The following is a 19477-nucleotide window of genomic DNA, read 5'->3' as shown; positions in this document are numbered from 1 at the left end:
TCTGTGTGTGTGCGTGTGTGTGTGTGTATGTGTGTGCGTGTGTGTGTGTGTGTGTGTGTGTGGGTAAGCGAGACAGTGACAGCAGAATGTTGAACCCCAACGTCCCTGCAAGTGATCAAGGAAGCGTGGACGTGAGCTTCAGTTCCAGCAGCCAGTGTTGTGCTGCCCTCTGGTGGTACCTTCTGATCCATCCTACCAGAAACTCGGACTCTCCCGATAGTTCATGGAGTATTATGGTCTGGGAGAGAAGATGGAGCCAGCATCCCCCCACACTGTAGCTAGTGAGAGGCTGAAACTAACTGTATAGCACACACACACACATACACACACACACCCACACACACACACAGACACACACAGACACAGACACACACGCACACACACACACGCACACACACAATCAGTCATCAGTCCATAAAAAGTCATCAGGTCTATGAAGACTGTAAATGTGATGCGAGGATGTTAATTATTATTCCTGTAATCCATATCATCATGTTTGCTCCACACAGTCCCAGGCCTCCTCCTGTGACCAAAAGACAAACAGGAAACGGGTTGATTTGAAAATAACGCGTTCATCTCAACTCAGGTCACGTGGCTTAACCGGATCTTAAGCTGTTTGATTTCAATTCGCGCGATAATCGCATTTTTTCCGAGCCTCCGTTAATCTCCGTTCGGCTCTCGGCCAGGTCCGCCGCTCCTCGGCTCTTTCCGGCTTTCTCCGGCGGCCCTTCGGCAGTTTCCGGCCGGCGCCGTCGTCCGCCGCTCGTCTCCTCCGATCCCCGTGTTGTTGTTCCCGGTGACGCGGCGGAGGTGTAGCCTGACGCGGGCTCTTACGTGTCGGCCGGGATAAAAGTGGAGCTCCGGAGGCCCGGGAGTGACGGGGGGCAGTCGGTACCGGTAAGGACGCGACGCCACCGAGGTCCAGAGGGCGGCAGACACCGGCGGTCTGGTCGGGTTCGGAAACAAAGAGATCATGGCGCCGCGGTGTTGGAGCAGCACGGAGGGAGGGGAGGCTGCGGCGGCCCGGGACGGGGACCGGGGAGGGAGAACCGGGGCGGACGACCGGGGAGGAGGACCGGGCAGGAGAACCGGGCAGGAGGGCCGGGGCCAAACGACTGGGAGTCCGTTCAGGCGGGAAACGAAGAGGCTTTGCGGTCCCTCAGCAGGAGTGAACCGGAGAGACTGTCCGGTTCCTCCGGTGCCTCCGGTGCCCCCGGTGCCCCCGGTGCCTCCGGCGGAGGGTCTCGACCCATGTGGCGGGGGGCGGGGCCGCCATGTGGCTCGCGGCAGCGGGGCGTGGTCTGCCTGTCTGGGGGCGTGGCCAAGTCGCCGGGAGGTCACGGCCGGGAGCCGCGTTACCCGGGAAACGGGTCTCCGCGGTCGATCCACGGCCCGCGTCCGCAGACCTCCCCGTGGGGACAGCGGGGTCCCCGGTCCTGCGGTGTGACAGTAAAGTTCAGGAAATACAAGAAACTCAAACCATCAACATGGCGGCGGCTGCCGAGCCTCCGGAGGGAAGGTTGGAGGTTCCATTCCAGGCCCCTCCTGACCGCCGTGTGTGAACGGGCGATTGAAGGTGTGTGAACGGGTGAATGAGTGTGTGTGAGTGGGTGAATGAATGTGTGTGAGTGGGTGAATGAATGTGTGTGAACGGGTGAATGAATGTGTGTGAACGTGTGAATGAATGTGTGTGAGTGGGTGACTGAATGTGTGTGAACGGGTGAATGAATGTGTGTGAGTGTGTGATTGAATGTGTGTGAGTGGGTGAATGAATGTGTGTGAACGGGTGAATGAGCGACTGTGTGTGGGAACGGTTGAATGAATGTGTGTGAGTGGGTGAATGAATGTGTGTGAGTGGGTGAATGACAGTGGGAAAGGGTGAATGAGCGACTGTGTGTGTGAACGGGTGAATGAATGTGTGCGAGTGTGAATGAGTGAGTGTGTGTTTGTGAACGAGTATTCGTGAATGAGTGTGTGATCAGTGAATGATGAGTGTTTGTGTGAGTCATGTGGTGTTTGTGTAAATAGTGAGTGTCTTGTGAATGAGTGTGTATGAATGGTCGGATGAGTGAGCGTGTGAATAAATGAAGGTGTGAGAGTTTGTGCGAAGGCACGTGAGTGCACGAATTGTATAAAAAGTGTTTTGTGACTGGGTGATCGATCGTTCATGTGAACGGGTGAATTAGTGAGTGTGTTTGGGTGAATGGCTGAAGGTGCAGCTACCGAGCACCTCCATCCCACCCTCTCAGAAGGAAGATTGTTCCACCTGGTGGAAACATCTCATCTCTCATCAGCCTGAAAAAAAAACCTGCTTCTGTCTGGACTTCATCCCGACTTGGGTGTTCATGATCATCGTCATGGCAACCAGCACATTGACATTCAGTGCTTGGATGCTTCATGTTTATTCACTGCAAGGCGTGAGCCCTCGCACTAACCCTAATAAGGAGGGAGCGATTGATCGGGGGGTAATCAGTCATATCAATGCAATCGATATCATCGGTTTAGAGGGTTGGACTGGTTTGGTACATGTCCTTGTTTAGGGTGTGTGTGTGTGTGTGTGTGTGTGTGTGTGTGAGTGTCTCCTCCCCCCCTGAGAGACCAGGAGGTCACTGCAGATCAGACCGACCTCTCGTGGATTCTCATCAGACCAACCAGTGGATCCATGTTCCAGCTGGTCTTCATCACCTGGGGCTCCTCCAGAAAACCCATCACTTGGTCCTGCATTCTGAGACGCGACCGTCCGAGAGCTCCTCAGCGTCTGCTCTGATCCGTTGTCTTCTTCAGCCCAGCCCATGAAGATGGAGTCAGCAGCAGAGAGCCAGCAGGCGGTGGAGGCCGCGGTGACTGAGGCGGAGCACCAGCAGATCACGCCGGCACAGATTGCCACCTTGGCACAGGTAACGCTGACATCACCACCACAACTTCTAGAAGTTCGCCGCACCGACACCCGGTGGTCTGTGACCCTCAGGTGTCCATGACGACAGGCCACGCCTCCGCCACCACGGGCCCCACGGTAACGCTGGTGCAGCTTCCCAACGGACAGACGGTGCAGGTCCATGGCGTCATCCAGGCGGCGCAGCCGTCCGTCATACAGTCCCCTCAAGTCCAGGCTGTCCAGGTGAGACACTCACGGAGGAACCTGTTCTTGCAGATGTTTCGGACGCCGAGGATTCAATGGAGACCTTCGTGATTTGACTCCTCGGTCAGATGGAGCCGTGGGGCGGTGAAGACACGGCCGTTGTGTCCGACCAGGTCTTGGTGTCACTCGGCACGTCCGGATTTGTTTTCATGATGACTGAAGCTCAGGCTGGTCAATCATCCGCCCCTCTGGTGTCCTCTGACAGATCTCCACCATCGCTGAGAGCGAGGACTCCCAGGAGTCTGTGGACAGTGTGACCGACTCTCAGAAACGCAGGGAGATCCTGTCAAGGCGTCCATCTTACAGGTGACCGAAATGGTGATGTTTGTGTCTTCTGCCCGGAGGTCAGTGAAGTAGTGAAGTGAGGAACGTGGACATCTCCTCCTCCTCCTCCTCCTGCTCCAGGCGGGGCTGAATACGACCAGGGTTCGAGGTCACGGCGTCGGTTCCACTGATGATGTTTGTCTCCACAGGAAAATTCTCAACGATTTGTCGTCGGACGCACCTGCGGTTCCTCGCATCGAAGAGGAGAAGGCGGAGGAGGACGCGTCTGCTGCCGCGGCCACGCCGGCCATCACCACCGTCACCGTCCCCACGCCCATCTACCAGACCAGCAGTGGACAGTACAGTAGGTGGAGGCTCACGCTCCTCACCAAACATCTGGACGCCGTCATGGAATGATAGCACACCGACGGTCATAGAACATTGAGACACATCTGGGAGGTGGACCTCTGGTCGAAGGACATCCGGTAGATGGACAGCTGGTCGAGATAGATGAGGTAGAAGGACTTGTGTGAGAGATAGATCAGGTAGAAGGACATCAGGGAGCGATAGATAGGATAGAGGGACATTGGGTAAATGGACAGCAAGTAGCGGTAGATCAGGTAGAAGGACATCATTCCTACATCTCGGTCTCGTGAAAACTCTGGTCCAGAGCCTTCAGTGAAGAGTGTGATTCCATCCATTCCAAAATATTCACTCAACTTCAACAGAAATATTCATCATCGTCATCGTCATCATCACCATCCCCATCACCATCACCATCACCATCACCATCATCGTGAACTTCCAGAGTCGCCTGAAGTCCAGATGTTTAAAAACCCACACGAGTGGGAAGATGAAGGCAACGCTTCTTCATCCTCCTCTTCTCCCCAAACACAGTTGCGATCACGCAGGGCGGTGCCATCCAGCTCGCCAACAATGGCACCGATGGCGTCCAAGGCCTGCAGACCCTAACCATGACCAATGCTGCCGCCGCCCAGCCTGGAGCCACCATCCTCCAGTACGCCCAGACCAGTGATGGCCAGCAGATACTGGTCCCCAGTAACCAGGTGGTGGTCCAAGGTGAGGTTGCACACCTCCTGCAGGGTCAGTCCACTATCCTAAAGCAGCTCTGTGTTCCTAATGGCGGAGGTCCAACGTGAGGGTACAGACTTCTTATAGGGTCAGTCCAGTACCTTAAAGCAGCTCCATTTTCTAATGGTGGAGGTCTAAGGTGAAGGTGCAGACCTCCTGCAAGGTCAGTCCGGTACATTAAGCAGCTCCATATTTCTAATGGTGGAGGTCCAAGCTGAGACCAGATGGAGTCAGAGCCTTGTCACTTTTGGTATGGAAATGCATCGTGAGACAATAGAAGTTGATCTCTGGTTCTTCCATCTCAACTGTCCAGCCGCCTCAGGAGATGTCCAGGCCTACCAGATCCGAGCGGCGCCCGCCAGCACCATCGCTCCCAGCGTGGTCATGGCGTCGTCCCCTGCTCTCCCCACCCAGGGGGCCACTGAGGAGGTCACCCGCAAGAGGGAGGTGCGCTTGATGAAGAACAGGTACAGAGAGAAGAAGCCAAAACCAATAGTCTGATTTTCTATGTGAGGAGGTGGAGTTGGTGAAGATCTGATTAAGAGTTTTAGTTTGATTTTGTTGAGCAGGCAGCTTCTGCCTGAAGTTCTCCCACAACAGAAGCAGGGAACAGAAACCCAGTATCTTCCTGTCCCCACAGAGAAGCAGCGCGGGAATGCCGCAGGAAGAAGAAGGAGTATGTCAAGTGTCTGGAGAACCGCGTGGCCGTCCTAGAAAACCAAAACAAGACGCTCATCGAGGAATTGAAGGCCCTCAAAGACCTTTACTGTCACAAATCTGAGTAGTCGGTCTCCTGGACTTCACGTCAAGCCCAGTAGTTCCTGGTTCCTCTCCAACGCTCCACCCCAGAACTTGCCGGCTCGTCATGATGATGCCATTGAGTGACTTCTGCATTGGACATTTTCCAGGATATGGTCACCAGAACAAGGGAGGGGTCTTCCAGAACATTCCAAGAACATAACTGCTCATCAGTGAATCAGTAACAATGATTAGATTACCATCAGGGCGGAGGTCCTGGACAGAAGCGGGTCCATCCAGCTTGGGCAGGAACATCCCTCAGAGTTGGAGAGGCCGGTGTGCGGGTCAGAAGGTCCAGTTCATGGTTTGTCCACCAAATCTCTACACTGCTTCTGTTCGGACCTCCAGCCCGGACCTGAATACAGCTCAGACCTCCTCACCATCATATAAGCAATAAGCTCATAGATATGTTTCTATGGTTACCCTCAATTTCATATACCTGAGCAGATACACCTGGACCTCAACAACCAGCTCGGGTTGTGTTTCTTGGGGAACAAAGATCAGCTCCTCTTCAAACCAACGAGGTGCCGTTCTCCAGCTGACAGAACCCACCTTCACCACCTGATCGATAGCCAACCAATGCTTTAGCCCCGAGAACATGGCAGGTGTTTCCTGAGTGTCTGAGACATTCTTTTGCAACAGAATCTTCACACAGGAGATGGAACCCTCTGAGATGTCCTCTGAATCACTTCCACTAACGACTTCAAGTAGACCTTGTTGCTCTGATGATGGTGGGTCTGGGCAAAGGTGGCCTCTCGTTGGACCGCACATCCAGTCTGTCAGAACGTTCTCTGGTCTTCAGGGTGGTCACATCTTCTCCAGAAAGAAACCTTGGATGGAACTGAATCTTCCAAATGGGTTTCCCCCTGGCTGATGCTCTAGTCCAGGTGTTTCCACTGATCCAGCAGGGTTGGTCTCGACTGTCTTCAGCAGGGTGGAGACTGGTGGCAGGTGAAATGGTGAACTGAAGATGATCTCATTAAGTCACTAGTCAATGTAGTTCTACAACGAGATGTTCCAAAAGTTCAACAGAAGCTCAGTGTGAAGCATTTTCAGATGAGGATCCAGAGTTCCTCTGGAACTCTTCATTGTGTCTTAGTGGACATTGGTACTTTCTGCCTTGGACAAACAGCAGAGTATGTGTTAGAATCTCTTGTTCCTACAAGAGATCTTCCTTCAGTTTTGGTTGGAAGGCCTTCATTCTCATGGTGGATGTTCTCAGATGTTTTATCTCCTTTAGATGGATGTCTGGTACTGGTATTGTTTTCAAACTTCTGTACATAGACTGTACTGCATGTCTAGATCTCATGGACCTGTTCCTTCTGGAGGGCTGATGTTCTCCTGGCCCCTATGGAGGCAGGGTGGTACCGAAGATCTCTGAGGTGTGGAGACGCAGGCCGGCAGCTACATGTTCCACAAAGGCCTCTGCCAGAGATGGAGAGCCTTGGAGTTTGGCACCTGGTCTGGTTCTGAGAGGCCGGTTCTGCTCAGAGGAGCCGGCACGTCCTGGACGGTGATGGTCTTTACCTTGTAACCTCGCAGCACAAGAACACTTCCCCGAGGCCCCTCACCGTTTCATCCGCATCCTTCCGTCTCCACAGACATCAGAGATGTCCGTCCGTGTTAGAAGTCCTTTCCAGAACCAAATGTGTGTGGAGACGTTGGTTGCCCGTTTGATTTCTTTTATTTAATATTAACCCCAAACGTTTCCTCTGCACTGTCTCCAACATCACTGCACCTTCTGAGGACACCTGGTCCTCGAAGAAGCACTTTGGCAGAGTCCGCATTTCTCCAGCCCTTTCCTTTCCTTCCCAGCCCCAAACCCCAAATGAAATGATCTTACGCTCATGTGACCACAGGTGGTTTGTCGCAAGGAGCTCAGCAGGAGACCAGGTGGCTTCTCCAAGCTCAGGTCAGGTCTGAGGAGATGTTTGTGGTCTGTGTTTTTATTGTGAGTTTGTGGAAAAGAAGCAGCAGTTTGTTCCAAGTGTTTCAGTGGCACCAGTGCACCGTAGCTAGCTCTTATTTTTATAGTGCAGATTTTTTATCTTGTACAGTAAATATATAAATATGTGTATTTGCAGAGAGGATTTAAAAGCGATGTGTGTGTGTGTGTGCGTGTGCGTGTGCGTGTGCGTACCGGGTGGAGAGTGTCATCCAACGGTTCTGTTTGTTTACCTCTCATGACTGCTGGCGCTGAAGGAGAACATACGCGTGCTGTGGTGACTGGGCTAGCGTAGCTGCTAACCTGTTGTTTTTAGCCCCTGGCCGTACATGAAGGAGTGCAGAGGAGCATCCGCTGCGCCCCAGAAGATCCTTTTTCTAACTTTTCATGTGCTACTTTCTATATTCTGTACTTTTACAGTTTTTGCCACGGTACTGCTCTGGAAACCTGGGCCGGATACTCCCGTGTCTCCGTGGAAACACCTGCTCATTATTGCAAAGCTCCATGACTAACATCCCATCGCTCTTTTGTAAAGACTTGCTATTGTCACAATAAACTCTTGAAGATTGTGTAGCTGTCGGGGTTGGTGGCCTGTGGAGGATCTCCCTGCTGTTTCCATAATCTCAAACCTCTGCATATCACCAGTGAGAGTTTCAGCGCAGACCTCCATCGTAGGTTAGAATCACAACATTGAGTCAAGGTGAAGACACTCGATGATTGTCAGCTGATGTCTCCATTCAGGACCCGCCCCCTCGATGATTGACAGCTGACGTCTCCATTCAGGACCCGCCCCCTCGATGATTGACAGCTGCCCTCTTCAGGGTGTGACGGAACCGAAGCGGCCCCCAAGCAGCCCTACTTCGGTTTAAAGCTCTTCTCAGACAGACAGCCGCTGGAGCCAATGAGCGTCTGAAAGCGCCGGTTGTTTTGATCCCTCAGCCAATGAGAGGGCGCGCAGGTCCCGAGTGGGCGGAGCTACCCCGTCCAAGCCGTGCTGTGTGAGCCGAGCGAACAGATGGCGGTTGTCGGGGCTGCGGGGGAAACGCCGGAGTGACGGACTTCAGCGGCGGCGGACTCGCCCCCCGACATCGGTTGTCTGACGAGGACCGAGAAGATGGACAAGGCCCGGTCGGTCTGACCTCTCTTAGCCTTCCGTTCGGCTCGTCGGGTTGGCCCCGTCTACCGTGATTGTCGACCACAGGCCGCCGAAGCCTCGGGCCACCGGACCGGGAGGACACCGGCGGCTTGTTCGAAACACTGCCGGTGTTTAGCGACCAGAATGCGGGAACACGAAGGGGGGGGTTCGCGCCTGGTAACTTCCGTTGTAGCGATACTTTACTGCGGGTAACCCGAGGCGTAAAGCCCCGGAGGAAAGTTAAGGAGGCGGGCAAACTAGTTAGCGAACTTGCTAGCATGCTAGTTAGCTTCCCAGCGATGGAACTTTAACAGGAGGAATGAATGAATGAATGAATGAACGGACAGACAGAGACCCGAAACAGGAGGAATATTTTTCCGCGGTATAGCGATCTTTCCGGGCCGAACCTCCCGGGACTGCCCGCTCCAAGAACCCCAGGCGGACGGGTATGCGGCTCCCGGCAGCCGGTGGTCAGGGGCTGTGAACCGGGCTCAGAATGACTTGCTAGCGGCCACCGCCGCCGGAAGTCAAGCTAGCGCTCGTATCCGCTGCCTTCGGCGGGCGGACCCGCACCGCACCGCACCGCACCGCTCCGGGCCGGGCCGGGTTAACCGCGCCGGCCGCGCCGCGCCGGGATGGGGAACACAGTGTCGTGTTGCGTCTCTCCCGAGTCGAGCCCGAAGCTCCCTTCGAGACAACCGGCAGAGCGGCTGGAGGACCTCCAGACCAGCACGGAAGTCAGCGACGACACCACCGCGCCCTACCTGCAGCACATCAGCGACAGAGAGGTGCCCGACGGTAGGTGCCCGGGGGTCCGGTCCAGGACCGCAACCCAGAACCAGAACCTCCTGTGTTTCGCTCACATTGTCTCCTTCATTTTGCAAAGTCAAACCCTGTGCGAAAACCCAAGATCTGGCTTCTCAAAGCCTCCAGGGTCCTCAGACAGTTCAGACGCGCCTCCTGCTCTCACTCCCCTTTGCAGGATCGGAGTTATGTGTAGAATTTCAATGGATCAGATAAATCTGATAAATCCGCTCAGTGACGGCCCGACAGCGTCCCCCCGTCTCCCTGGGGGCAAAACGAGCTCGATGCAGAAGAAAAGCAACTTCTGTGGTTTTTAAAAGATTCTTTACTCTGCTTTGGCAAGTCACACTTATCTCCCTCGCTTTTAGTATTTTTAAACTGAAAATATACTTCATAACTTGATCCATCCGTGATCTAGCACTGATCCTGCAGTCAGGGTCGTGGGGATCGTGGGGATCCTGGCGCGACCCCGGGCGGCGTCACCCTGGGCCTGTCCACTGTCAATCACGGCGTCACATGTGGAGACAAACAGCCATTGGCACGACAGGACAACGTTCCCGTTTCCCCCAATGAACCTCTGCATGCGTTTGGCCTCTGGGAGGAACTCGGAGAACCCGGACAAACCCCACGGAGACTCCGCACAGGAAGGCCTCCTGCGGGAACCCGACCAGAAGCCTCGTACTGCCGGCCAGGAGCGCTCGCTCACTGCTGCGCCACCGTGAACCTAACCTCCTTTTTAATTTTAAACAGAATCATTTAACTTTTATCGCTAAGACATTCTGAAAAGGATCAAGGTACCTGGACTCTTTTGTATTTTAAAAGCTCACTTTTGCATTTATTACTTGTAAAAAGTTACAACCGAAAAGGAAAAAGATACTTTCACTGTTGAAGTATTGAGTTCCCATAATTCAAATGAAAAGGCATTGCATTTACAGAATTTGGCTGTGTATTTTGACTCAAATAAAATGAGTGATAGGTAATCCCAACTGCATTTTAATTTTCTTCTTCCAGATCGCTCATTTGGTGACTTAATCCAAATTAAAAAGTCAAAGACACAAGATTTAGTTTTTTAAAACCTACCCCAGAAAAATTCTGACATGTTTCTGGCGTTCTCAAATTTCTAGAATGAAAAACAATTAGCAGAAATGCATTTTCATTTCCAGAATTTGGCTGCGTATTTTGACTTGTAAAGAAAATGAATAATAAGTAATCCAAACTTTTCATTTTCTTCTTTAGAAATGTATCAAAAAATGTGCCCCACATTTTATAATACAATTAAGACGTCAGTGGCTGATCTGCTGGTTTGGGTACTTTCATACGGCACACATTCAGCTGCTTACCTGCTAGCTGATGGCTGACACCTGTTAGCTTGGCACGCCCCGACGATGTCACGCAAACTTAGAATCACATACCAGGTAGTGTTGCAGAATTGCTTCTGAATGGGATGCTGTGATGGACCTGTGCAGATTGTAGAGAGCTTGGCTGAATACTTTGCGCTAACAGACTCAATCATGGTGAAAATGGATGCCGGTGGCTGGCGGTCTGCTTCTAGGCACTGCCGCATCCAGTTTGTGAAGAGGTTAGCTAGGGCAACATCGGCGATGACAGCATCTTAATCTGATGTTTCTGTCTTGGAGACAACCCCAAGCTGGTTGTCCTGTGGGCCGGCGGTCCACCTGAAGACTTCTCCCAGGACGCTGAATGACGTGTGAGCCTCCCAGTGATGACATGAGTTTTCATTGACCCAGACAAATGGCAGCAGATCAGCATGCAGCTGTCGTCCACAGAACCAGACTAGACTTGGTCACAGCTTGGTCTTAAGTAGACAGTTAGACCCATGCGGGTCTTCTACTTCCGTGTTTGACATACGCTAGAAGCTTCTGTTCCTGTTGTAGAGCTGAAGAGAAAAGAATCAAAGCCTCCATCTTCCCAGCCGGAAGCGTTTCCTTGCTTCTCTTCAACAGGATAGTGGCAAAAAGCTGATGGGACCAGAAACCCTGGTATAACACCTCAGGGCTCCTGAGTGGACCTTCTCACCGGGTCTGTGGTGTCCTGATGGTTGTCAGGCTTCTCCGGGTGGAGGCTTTGTCGACATTGCGGTTTCGTGAACGACAGCTTTGGGAATGGAGGTTAATGAGGCGTTCCACTGCCTCAGAATCCAAAACCCGATCAACCTCCGACATCTGTATCTCAGGGAGGTTCTGGATCAGGTTGGGAACTGGAGTGGCTGTTAGAGGTCAGGGACAGACAGTGGAGGTGAACAAACCCCAGAGCATTGCGGGTATCGAAGATTTCTCCCATTGGAGCAAAGTGGTAACTATTTCCCTCTCCTTGTCAGCGGAGGTCACATGATCATCATGGTTCTCAGAGCGAGAGGCACCAGAGGCAGTCTGGAGAGGAACTGCTTGGGAACTATAACAGAAGAGGAAGAAAGAACTGCGCCGTGGGTTACTTCACACCAGCTATTGTTGGAGTGAGATGGATGTGAGACAGGAGGCGATGTCCGGGTGGAGATGATTCAGAGCCTGGATCTGGAGAGGCAGAACCAGGATACTGTGGTGTCCCAGGAGGGTCCGAGGGATCTGATTGGCCAAGAGGTCAGCTATGTAAAGGAGACCAGGACCGTGGGACATGGGATGTGGACTATGGGACAGTTACAGATGTTTTAAAGAGGAGTTTATGTGGAGGTACATGTCCTGCTGCTACACTGTCGTCCACTGGTTAATCAGCAGGGAAGCCCTGGGTGAGGTAGAAGTTCTCTGGTCCTCAGTGCGTCATAAACGGAAGGCTGATGGAGCAGTGCTCGTATACATAGCTTGGCTAGAAGCTTCTGTAGGCACTCTGTGACCTCCATGTAAAGCGGCTCTAAGACCAGCCCCCCCTTGGTTCGAGCGTCATCCGGCCAACAGCTGTCTGCTCAGTGGAGAGAAGGAGCTCGGTCTTCTGAACGTTGCTCCCGCCCCCTCGTCCACATGCTGCTGTCCATCAGTCCCACGATGCAGCGTCCAGGTTCAGATGAAGGACATAGCTCAGGCTCTGGCTTGTGCTTACAAGTTGACAAAAAGACCAATGATTTGCAGTCTTCTGGCCCTTGTTGGAGAGGTGGAGATGGTCTTGTGTTGATCAAATATCTCATGATCCAGGCCAATGACTGGTTCCTATCGGGTAACACTGACAACACGTTCCCTGTGAGATCCAATCTGGAGGTGTGAGACTCCACATGTAGGTTAGCTGAGGAGAATCAAGTGAGTGGTCCTCCTCCAGGATCACCTTGTTACAAGTCTCATGACTCACATCCAGAGACGCTCCTTCTTTGGACCTCGTCCAAAGAGTGTCTGATCCTTGCTTTCCGTAGCTCGAACTATAACGTAGTGTTGTTGGTGTTTCTGTAGAACTGGCCTTGGAGTCCAACCCCTCGGACCACGCCAGGGCCAGCACCATCTTCCTCAGCAAGTCCCAGACTGACGGTGAGTGTCGACGGGAGGTTGACACCTCCACAGAAGTCTCCACGATGGCTGTCGGTGCCTAACTTTCCTGTGCTTGCAGTTCGTGACAAGAGGAAAAGCAACCACATGAACCACTACAGCCATGTGAGTGTGAAGAGTTCCACCTTCATCACCAATAAGAAGTCTTTACATCTTCTCCTCCCTCCATCTTCTGATGAGATCTTAACTAATCTTAATTTAAATGAATGTGCATCGTTTCCGTCTTTATATGTTCCCCTCAAGTAGTCAACCGGTCAATGCAGGTCCTTTAAGGTGTGTTCTCCATGTCTCAAGGTTTCCCCAGGTCCACTGTCGAAGAAATACAGCTCCTGCTCCACCATCTTCATCGACGACAGCACCGTCAGCCAGCCCAACCTCAAGAGCACAATCAAATGGTGAGAACTGGAGCTGTGGTCTGTCCTCTGTCAGGAATGTCCAGGCCAGTAGAAGGTCTGTATCATCCCGTCGACGGGATTGTATCGTTCTTAACTAATCCATCAGGAACCCGCAGATGTTTGGTTTGCTTTGGTCCATCAGCCCGTCGTGATCATCAGTTCACTGACAAAGTTCCGCTCCATGTTTTTCTTCTCCCAGCGTCACTTTAGCAATATACTACCACATCAAGAACAGGTGGGTCTCCATCTTCATCCGCCCTTCGTCCTCTCCCCTTGGGGCTCAGGTTGTTTGTTGACAAAGTCTCTTCTCCTCAGGGACTCGGACCGCTCGCTGGACATCTTTGATGAGAAGCTGCACCCCCTGTCGGTGAGTAGACGATGCTGCAAATTCTCTCGATGTTCTGCATCATGAGAGTCATTTTCAGAGGTGTCTTCAAAGTCAGAGGTTTACTTATATTTGGGAGCAATGGCTTCAACAGCATGACTTGGTCAAACATCTCAAGAATCCTTCTGCAAGCTGACAGAGCTGGAGTAACTGGGTCAGAAACTCACTAACTCACCTCTTCAACTCCGCTCACACCTTCTCCATAAGATCACGGCGTTGTGATGGCTGCTCCCAGACACGGACTGTATTGTCCCGAAGCCCCTTTGTTCCTAATTTGGTGGTATGCTTCGGGTCACTGTCCATGTACAAGACCTGGCTGAGGTCTGGAGATGTTGCGTCAGTATTTCTGCATAAGGTTCTTTCCTCATGATTCCATCTGTTTCGAGATGCCCACCACATGATTGTGCCACCCCCGTACTGCACGGCGGGGTGGTATTCTGAAGCTGCCCCCATTGTCCTCCGAACCCACTGATTGTCGTTGCAACCGATTCGTTCCATTTTAGTTTCCTCAGACCACAGGACATGGTCTTTGCACACAGGATCTGAATCTCAGAGAAATGGCTTCTTGCCTGCTGATGGGCATTCCAGCCCTTGTGGGCCCAGGGCTTGTCTTGCTGTGGGTTTTGATACTCGCTACAGCTTCAGCCAGCATCTTCACCATGTCTCTGTGCTTTGTTCTGGGGTGATACACTTCACACCACAGCGTCTTCATCTCCGGGGGACAGAACCTGTCTCCTCCCTGGACGGTACGAGGGCCGGACAGTCTTTACAATGCATATGATCCAGGCATCTGAGCATTGTAGACCTGTGGACCTCCACAGGTCTGCTGTGGATTCCTCAGATGGTTCCTCAGAAACAGGAACTTAGCAAAACACAAGTTGTGCTTTGTGAGTATATACAATTAAAGTTGCCTATAAACACTAAGAGAAGGACGTGTCTTTGGGAATGGTGGGGGGATGGGGACTATGAGGACTTGTTGAGGACCGTGATGGCCTGCGGGGAAAAACTGCTCAAATATCTGATGGCTCTGGTCCTGATGGACCAGGACCTGTGTCCTGATGGGAGGAATGTGACCAGGCAATGAGCTGGGTGTGATGGGCCCCCAACCATCCTTGTAGCCCGCTGAGGGGCTGAGGATGCTCTCTGTGGTGGAGAACTGGAGCTCCTACCCAACCGCAACCAGAAGATCTGGCTCTTTCTCCAGTGTATGTGAACACCGGGCCTCTACTGGATCTCTTGCCTCCTCAGAGAGAAGCGGTGCCAGAGGACTATTCCTATGTGGACCCGGAGCACAAAGTCATCTACCGCTTCGTCAGAACCCTGTTCAGCGCTGCCCAGCTCACCGCGGAGTGTGCCATCGTCACCCTGGTGAGTTCTCGCCGACAGACCGAGACCAAGAACCTTGTGTGCAGACCAGGGGATGAAGATATGATGGTTCTCTTTGGGAACGGGTTAGGATGGAGGATGGAGAGGAACAGGAAGGCGTCAGTCAGAGGGACAGCACATGGTAGACATTCTGGAGATAAACCCACACTGAGATGGTTTGGACTTATATAGAGGAGGGATGAAGATCTGTGTAGAAGGATGCTAAGGTTAGAGCTGCCAGGCAGGAGGTCTAGAGGAGGACCAGAGAGGAGCCTTGTGGACGGAGGGAAAGAGGGCAGTAAGGTAGATGTTGGAAGAGGGTTTGCTGGAGGCAGGTGATGGGCCGAGGTGACCCCAGAGATGTGAAGACCATCGGCGTCAGAGATGAAACATTACATTACGTTACGTTACATTGCATTTGGCAGACGCTTTTATCCAAAGCGCCTTACAATAGACAGTAAAACGTGTCCAGCAGGGGGCAGCGCTGTGCTGCCGGACCCTATTCTACCAAAACATCCCATAATAACAGGAACTAGGAGGTTGACAACTGCATGCCAATTTATAGTCCTTCCTTTGCTGGGGGACAGATAAATATATACAATACTTATATATACATATGTATATATATATATATATATATATATATATATATATATGTTTATATATTGTATAGTTTTTAGTCAGGGAAACACCCAGGTGATGTCAAACATGTTCAATGAGCAGTAGCTGCTGATGTTGGGCGCCACGTCTGCACCACACGAGCCGGCGATACAACTCACTGTTCCCCTCAACTCCAGGTTGAAAAACAAGCACACACACATCATTCCCAGTAACCCCAACATCACACACACACACACATATTTAAATGGAGAGGGTTGATAGGTTAATAGAAGGTTAATAATTCCTGGTGGGGAAATTGATTCTCTGCAATGAACCCATCAAGGATGAACATATTACATATAACACACACTTCCATGTACAGTATGTATGAGTCTATTGAGAAGACTGAAGGACACTGAAGTTCCTGGTGAGGAGGAGTGTGTAGACCAGGGAGAGGAGTGCTGGCAGTGCTCTGTGTCTTGGTAGTCACCTCTGCCCTGGAGGACCACCTGGATCAGAAATGAGCAGATCTCCAGCAGGAGGCTGAGAAGTGCATCAGATCCCAGGCAGTCAAACTGAAGTGGCTGAGATGCAGGGAAAGCACGTTGTTGTCCACCTGAATGCTGTCATGAAGGTTCCCTCTTTGTTCAGGTAATAAAAACCACATCTCCTTCTAGGTTTACCTGGAGCGTCTGCTCACCTACGCCGAGCTGGACATCTGCCCCTCGAACTGGAAGCGCATCGTCCTGGGAGCCATCCTGCTGGCCTCCAAAGTCTGGGACGACCAGGCCGTCTGGAATGTGGACTACTGCCAGATCCTCAAGGACATCACTGTGGAGGACATGTAAGTTGTAGGACGGAGAAGGAACCTCCTGTTCCAAACGCCAACCGTAGATGGTGAGATGAAGTACGACCGACCAGACTCAGAGAAGGTGACCCCTCGTTGGATCGGTCAGAGTGCAAGTTCGAAAACATGGTTCCCGCTCGCGTTCACAAACAGAGCGGCTCCATCTCAACAGAGGTCCTGCAGGAGCTGGAGCTTCAACACGACCAGCTCGTGGCCACAGGAGCCGCAAGCTGAGACGAGTGTGTGTGTGTGTGTGTGTGTGTGTCTTTTGAAAGAGCCTCCTTGTCGTTGGAGCTGATGAAGGTCCCCCATATCCATCTGACCTCCTCTGCGTTTTCATTGCTGCATTGAAGTGTCTTTGTGATCCGGGGCGCAGGAAGGAGCTGGGGGTCTCAAGTGCTCTCACTGCTTCTACATAATGGCCAGGGCTCTCGCCCACTCCATTAGTTGCCCCGGGAGACCAGACATCACACACACACACACACACACACACACACACACACACACACACACACACACACACACACACACACACCATCATCTCTGACCAACAAAGCTTCATGGATGTGGTCGCCTTGGTTACCGCCTCCCTCAGTTCTTCTCGTAGCCGTGCTGATTTGGAAGAGGAGGAAGGATGGAGGTGGTGGTGGACACGAGATGAACCTCCGTGTGTGTGTGTGTGTGTGTGTGTGTGTGTGTGTGTGTGCGTGTGCGTGTGCGTGTGCGTGTGCGTGTGCGCGTGTGCGTGTGCGAGATGTCACCGGTGTTTCATACTCTTTCCATCCATCTTTCATCGCTGTGGAAGAAGGTACCACATCATCTCATGCAGCTGTTGGGATGGTTAGTTACTATGGGCTGGATGGATTTGTGTTCTTATCCAGGAGTTGGGGGTCCACGATGTTGTGGAACATCCCTTCTGACAGAGATGCAGTAGAACTTTGGGGACAGCCTTGTCTGGTGGACGGCTGTTCAGAACATCTAGAATGGTCTTTGAATTGATGAAGAATGATAGCGTTGCGAGAACCTCTGGTGCACCTGAGGTGGATAGGCGATGGAGAAGCAGAAGGTAGTCCCCGGGGGACAAAAGCGGCAGGTTGTCAGGACGTGCGTGGAGCGAGTGGACCATGGAGACCGACCTCAGAAGGCTCCTGATGATACGAAGGCAATGGTTCCGAGCCCTGTGGTTTCTTCTGCCCGCAGGAACGAGATGGAACGCCATTTCCTGGAGCTTCTCCAGTTCAACATCAACGTGCCGGCGAGCGTCTACGCCAAGTACTACTTTGACTTGCGGCAGCTGGCGGACGACAACAACCTAAGCTTCCCCCTGGAGCCCCTCAACAACCAGCGAGCCCAGAAGCTGGAGGTGAGTGTCCGACGCGCAAAGATCTCAGGTGGTCCTGAAGCTCCGCGGTCCAAGCTTCTGATGGCTTCCTGTCCCATGTCCAGGCCATCTCCAGGCTGTGTGAAGACAAGTTCAAGGACCTGGGCCGGGCCGCCATGAGGCGCTCGCTCAGCGCCGACAACCTCGTCGGCATTCTGCGCTCCAACGCCGTGCTCTCGTAGGCCGTGACCTCTGACCTTTGAGGCCGGTCACAACGCAGCCGCATCACCAGGACCTTCAGCGCCGCGGCTCCACCTGCCCGGCAGGAGAACTTTAAACCCCACCCTGCAGGGCAGGTTTTACAAACTCACCTTCAGGAGTACACACCTCCTGGGTTCCCGTGCAGACACCAGTCCCAGGGAAAGACCAGCCCGGCCTCCACCGGGTTCTAAACCCAGAGGACTAGGAGACGAGATGTTCCTCAGCCGTCTTACAGCCTCCAACATGGGTGTGTTTAGTATCTCGAATATGTAATATGTAATCCGTGAGGCTGGGGAGATGTGGCCTCCGTCCGCCCTGAAGGGAGGAGAGAAACCACCAGTAGAGCCATCCGTCTCCAGGTGCTGGTCTTTCCATGGGACTCTGACCTGCAGAACCTGGTGGTGTGTCTCCTAGATGAAGGCGTGAACCTGGTGCAGCCTCCCCAGCAGAGCTCCAGACCCCTGTTGCTTACCGTGTAGGCCACCAGCTGTGAAAGATCTTTTTATGAACAGATGGAATATTTTAAATAAACACTAATCATGATCTCCTCAGTCTGCTGCTTCTCCAACCTCCACCTCTTTGATTACTGGTATCGTCAAGATCGCCGGTCAGGAACCTGAACCCAATTTCCACACCACTCATCCATCTGGTGGACTTCTTCTCCTGTGACAATGCCTTGCAGGCTCTTTGACCTCCAGGAGGTGAACAGAAGAACTCCCCCTCCTCACCAATGGTTTCCCTGGCAGTTCTTCTGTGATGTCTTTTCAGGTCCGCTTCCTGTGAAAGCCCAAACCCTTGGAGAAGAAGTCTGCCGGACAACTGACTTGGTAACTCTTTATTTTTCACCCGACAAAGCCAGAAAAGTCTGCTGGAACACCTGACCTCTGACGGTGTCCAGGTGAAGGTCCTCCTGCAGGTTCTAACCAACCTTCTGGAGGACACAAGTCCTGAGGACCAGATCATCTCTACCTACATAAATCAAGATCTACAGCAGGCCGCCTCCATGGTGACCCGTTTACACCTACGTCAGGCCAGTCCAATAAATTAACACATCTAAAGAACAAATGATGAAACTGGTATCTACCAAACATTAACCTCCGACCGGTGGAATCACGGCAGGCCAGAAGCTCCTTCCAAACCTCCTCAATGCGAGTTTGAGAAGTCTTCCGGAGTCTCGTCGGTCCCTGAGACCCGCTGGATCGCAGGACTCCGGCACTCTTGACAGATGACGGGACCTGAAGACATGGAGGAGAGTCTCCGCACCTTTGGTTCCTCGAGACTCTTGCGTCCAGAGTCTCCGGCAGGTCAGAGGTCACTGAGCTGGAGTCAAACAGGGACGTCGGACCTCCTGTTGCCTGATGTCACACGGTCTTCAGATGATTCCAGGATGGCGTGACCTCTGCTCAGCTGAGGACCTGCTGCGATGCTCTCCTTCACCTGATGCTCTCCTTCACCAGCAGGCGGCGCCAACGATCGGTCCTGAGTTTCTCTTGAAAAGCAACAGGCGAGGATCTGGAGACACATCTACTGTCCGGCACGTCCTCGCAGAAGAAAACATCTGCAGGAGATGAAGAGGAGGCTCGTCCCGCTCGCACTCCCGCCACCTACAGGAGAAGCTGGTGGTCCGCCCGCCGACCGGCC

The 19477-nt window shown here is 52.6% G+C and overlaps 2 protein-coding genes across 3 annotated transcripts; both read left to right on the top strand.

The window, feature by feature from the left end:
• The first annotated feature begins 667 nt into the window (after positions 1-667).
• On the top strand, positions 668-7815 carry creb1b (cAMP responsive element binding protein 1b). Of its 2 annotated transcripts, XR_015106238.1 has the most exons (9): positions 668-897; positions 2785-2897; positions 2969-3118; positions 3345-3445; positions 3613-3767; positions 4301-4483; positions 4809-4962; positions 5136-7205; positions 7659-7815. XR_015106238.1 is itself a non-coding variant. In XM_086147543.1 (8 exons), the coding sequence occupies exons 2-8, from the start codon at positions 2793-2795 to the stop codon at positions 5278-5280; spliced, it is 993 nt and encodes a 330-aa protein (XP_086003669.1). In that variant the 5' UTR covers positions 668-897; positions 2785-2792; the 3' UTR covers positions 5281-7815. The 2 variants fall into 2 exon arrangements, 1 of the variants encoding a protein (XP_086003669.1); XM_086147543.1 differs by having other exon boundaries at positions 5136-7815.
• A 413-nt stretch (positions 7816-8228) lies between these two features.
• ccnyl1 (cyclin Y-like 1) lies at positions 8229-18388 on the top strand. The gene is made up of 10 exons (XM_086147542.1): positions 8229-9171; positions 12570-12644; positions 12724-12767; positions 12957-13057; positions 13257-13292; positions 13373-13424; positions 14691-14810; positions 16085-16251; positions 17455-17617; positions 17701-18388. The coding sequence occupies exons 1-10, from the start codon at positions 9009-9011 to the stop codon at positions 17815-17817; spliced, it is 1038 nt and encodes a 345-aa protein (XP_086003668.1). The 5' UTR covers positions 8229-9008; the 3' UTR covers positions 17818-18388.
• Positions 18389-19477: the final 1089 nt, after the last annotated feature.

This window comes from Fistularia commersonii, chromosome 6 (assembly GCF_037954325.1).
Source record: "Fistularia commersonii isolate RoL2024-O1a breed Wild chromosome 6, RoL_Fcom_v1.0, whole genome shotgun sequence".
NCBI lineage: Eukaryota > Metazoa > Chordata > Actinopteri > Syngnathiformes > Fistulariidae > Fistularia > Fistularia commersonii.
The sequence above is the reverse complement of the archived record's forward strand: the minus strand, read 5'-3'. Positions and strand labels throughout refer to the sequence as shown.